Consider the following 4,223-nt stretch of genomic DNA (forward strand, 5'->3'; position numbering starts at 1 on the left):
GGCGGAGGACTGACGAGAGGGATAGCGAGGAGTGTGATGGGGCGTGAAATAGCTCCGCGTCAGCCATCGACAGGAGAGCGCTGGTTATCTTATCTCCCGCCTCCAACATGATAATTTTTCTGTAATAAGCGGGTTTCGTCTCTATCGGTTCTTTCATCGGCAATCTCGCTGCTGCTCTTGGACAGGCTTCTGTATTATTAGAATGGTCTTGCCAGCTCTTTCTTAGCAGTTAATCGTGATAGGTTTTATTTTCGCCGTTGTTATCAGGGATCTCAATCGTAGTTATTCAAGTGTGCATATCAGATTGAGGGAAGGTGATTAGTGCAGTATTCCAATCTGCTTGCATTTGCATGGGATGTTTATTTTTATTTTGCCGTCGGTTTTGGTTTGAGGCCGTGTTTTCAAAATTGTGCATGTTCTGTTTGGTTTATATTAAACTAAGTACAGTTTTTGTATTTAAATAGATTGTTATGCTATTTGATTATTTATTTGAAATGTCAGCATTCCAGAATTGTTGGAGGGTAAGGTGAGAAGTTTCAAATTTCTCTTGATTTTTTAAAAATATGTACCATATGTATCTAGTCTTCTCTTACCTATGTATATATATATATAGATATATATATATAATATATATATATATCATATATATATATATATATATATAAAGATCCTGCTTTCTACCCTCTCTTGGTTCATTACTCTACGGACATGACAGTCAAATGCAAATTTAATCATTTATGCAAAATATATTTCCTGGTAACGAAGATACATATAAATAATTCTAGAGACATCTACAAATTGCTGTTGGGAAGCCGCCAGATCCAAAAAGAAACATAGTTCCTTTTAAGCAGGTACTCCATATGTGCTCCCTGGTGCTCCATTTCCGTTGCCGTTCCTCCCTCCATTCCTTCTGTTCCCATTACCGTTACCGTTGCCATTACCGTAACCATATCCAGCGTTAGGATCAACGCCGATGAGCTCGTTGACTGAGTAGAAGGATTCGGCGTCAGCGCAGTCGAAGTTGAACCACCAGTCGCAGACGAGGTACTGTTGGTTGAAGATGGTGCCGTTGGGGCAGAGGAAGGAGTCCTGCTGACGGCCTCCATTGGGCCTGTCCTGGCAGATGTGGAAGACCTGGCAGCCGGCTTCGTCAGCGGTGTCTGCATAGTACCCAGGGACGGCCTGATCGTCACAGGTGAAGTCGGTGTCGGGGACAGATGCCAAGACTGGGTAGTCCTCTCCAGGGACACCACCGCCGGGGATGCTCTCCGTCAGAGAGGCGATTTCAGGATCGACGCCGTACCCGCCATTAGGAGCACCGTAAGATCTGCTCGGAGCAGCACCGTTACCGTTAACGCCGTTGAATCCATTGGGCAGTCTCCCGTTAGGAGCGCCGTAACTACTGGAAGGAATCTGCTGGGCAAGTGCGACCCCAGCGAGAGCTGCGGGTGAAAGAGGTCACAAGAGGTTAAAAATGTATGAATAATTATACCCCTCCTCCAACCCACCCACCCAAAAAAAAAAAAAAAAAAAAAAAAAAAAAAAAAAAAAAAAAAAACAACTCCTTGTAGTGTACATTTAGTTCTCTTTAATAAAAATAATTCCGTTTTCACAATATTAATCCTAATGACACCATCGTAAGCCGTAGAAATTAGATGTGTTAATTCAGATATTTATATTTACACGATATTTTCATTTGATATTGTCTTTATCAAGTAAATGTATTTGCAAAGTTCACTGCTTAGGGTTTGAAAATATTTATAATTTGTGTGTGTGTATGTGTATGTGTGTGTGTGTTAGTTGTTGCAACAGAAATTAACGATAGATATCAAGTTCTAAGCCAAAATTGAAATTGCTTAGTTGTAAAACTAGCTGACAATCAAGATGGAATTATGGTGAATTGTTTGAAAAGGTTTTTTTTGAAGGAGCAGAAGAGGGCGAAAGATTGGAAAGTGAACGACTTCAAGTGTTGTAAAGAATCATATCAAATATTGAAATTAAACTGACACACTTAGTTAGATTGTAAATACTTGCCCAAAATCAAGATGAGATTCATAGTGAAGTTCGAAACAAAAGAGGCTTTCAGGAAAGCAGAAGAGACGAACTACCAGAAGAAGGCGAAGAAGAGGCTCTGATGCCGAGTTCCTTCTTCTGTTCGTATATATATACTAGATCCTCATGAAGGGCCTGAGGCTCCTGCCGAAATTGCAGCCAAGATTTCCACCTCTTACTTGACCTGGAATGAAAAGAAGTCATGGCTTCTAAAAGGTTCTCATGACCCTGCTCCTCTTCACATGGCGTCATGCCCATCGGGATTGTTTGAATGCAGAATGGGTATTGGGTATGTTAATGAAAATGTTGCTTTAAGGGTATGATGCTGCTTCTCTCGATAGGTCATATTCACATTTGAGATTTTGAATTAAAAACGGGGGTGCTGTTCCTTTGCTCTCTTATAAAACATAATCTTCACGCTGCGTTTATTTTATTTTTTTTTTCTTTTTTCTGATTTTTTTAACTCTATTTACTCTTATTCTTTTGATAGTCAACACCTTTTGCATGGTTATGAATTCAGTAGCAGGCACAGAACTTTGGTCATCCGTCTGATAGTTGACCTCCAGTTATGAGAATTAATTCTTCAATTTTATAATAGAGTGACTTTAGATACAAGTACTTTTCATAATTGCAACGGGTGGAAGTAACTGCTTTCAGTATAACTTGGATTACATAGGAAACTAATTCGAAATGATTTCATTATTTTTACATGCTTCGGTGAACGACTTTGTGTGTATGTATGTATGTATTATGTATGTATGTATGTATGTATGTATGTATGTATGTATGTATGTATGTATGTATGTATGTATGTATGAGGGCGAAGAGCGCAACGACTTGGAATCATCTCGTAGCTAATAAAAGAATTAAGTTTGAAGAACGAACAGTCCCCCCCATCCTTGATAGGGTAAATCCTTCTTCAGGAGTTTTATTCAAACTAGTTAAGGCTGCAGGAAAATCATAACTTAAGGAAAATTTGTTGACTTATTATTGTGACTCAAAAAGTTAAAATGAATAAGCACTTAAAGGGAACTTTTACTTATAATGTATACGTTTTTCCCTACTTCAAAGATGCGCCCAAGTTGTTAGAATAAAATAAAGAGGAACATTGCTTTCATTCATTAAAATTGAAGCTAACAGGAAGGCCTCCACAGTAAACATGCATACTGATGCATTTGGTAGACATATACATTTTAAAATTTGGATGGAATGAAGGAGAGTACTAGTTGCATAATTTCATTTTACCCAAGAAAACTTTGAAATGAAGGATAAAACTTTGATTATTTAAAACTGCCAGGAAATCGGTTGAAAGGAATTTTAAAAAATGGTATTTTTAAGCATTACAACTGTACTAGAAATAATATTTTTAATGAAATGTAAGGGGATGATTTATCGAAAGAACACTGAAGCACTTCAAGAAAATACGCAACAAGAAGCAAATATTTCATCTCTGGGTAGATGTTTTGTAAGTGCTTCTTCTGAGATGGGCCCGAGGCTTCCGAGCCATTCATGGCTGTGCATTCCAGACTCTCACCCGACCCAGAAACAAATGATGTCAGGTCTTTAATTGATCCCTTGACCCTGCTCCCTTCGGGAAAGACTGCTGCTGCAAGAATCACGGATGTGATCAGAGATTAAACACGTCTTGCAAGCGTTAATTGCGTAAAACGATTTCATTGGCGTTTGTAAAAGTTCCGTATTTTGTCTAGGTGTCCTCGAGGAATAAACTAGCCAATGGGGCTTTTGGGCCTCGTCCTTGAAGTGTTTCAGGGCTTCTCCAGGTCCGCTTCCCCAGCCTGGCAGGATACCTGCCTTCCTCCGAGGAAGCAGCCTCTAGATCGGACCCTTCCCTTCAAGGGTGTCCTCGAGGGATAAGCTAGCCTTTGGGGCTTTTGGGCCCCATCCTTGAAGTTTTTCGGGCCCTCTCTAAGCCTGCTTCCTCAGCCTGGCAGGATACCTGCCTTCCTCCGAGGAAGCAGCCTCTAGATCGGACCCTTCCCTTCAAGGGTGTCCTCGAGGGATAAGCTAGCCTTTGGGGCTTTTGGGCCCCATCCTTGAAAATTTTCAGACCCTCTCCAAGCCCGCTTCCCCAGCCTGGCAGGATACCTGCCTTCCTCCGAGAAAGCAGCCTCTGGATCGGACTGTTCCCTTCAAGGGTGCCTCAGGGGATG

At 40.8% G+C, this 4,223-nt stretch overlaps 1 protein-coding gene across 1 annotated transcript; it reads right to left on the reverse strand.

Moving 5' to 3' along the window:
• Positions 1-726: 726 nt before the first annotated feature.
• LOC135198745 (pro-resilin-like) lies at positions 727-2,140 on the reverse strand. Its single transcript, XM_064226601.1, has 2 exons — positions 2,035-2,140; positions 727-1,442 (listed from the first exon to the last, which is right to left on the reverse strand). The coding sequence occupies exons 1-2, from the start codon at positions 2,054-2,056 to the stop codon at positions 844-846; spliced, it is 621 nt and encodes a 206-aa protein (XP_064082671.1). The 5' UTR covers positions 2,057-2,140; the 3' UTR covers positions 727-843.
• Between the last annotated feature and the right edge of the window lie 2,083 nt (positions 2,141-4,223).

This window comes from Macrobrachium nipponense, chromosome 22 (genome assembly GCF_015104395.2).
Source record: "Macrobrachium nipponense isolate FS-2020 chromosome 22, ASM1510439v2, whole genome shotgun sequence".
In the NCBI taxonomy this organism is placed as follows: Eukaryota; Metazoa; Arthropoda; class Malacostraca; order Decapoda; family Palaemonidae; genus Macrobrachium; species Macrobrachium nipponense.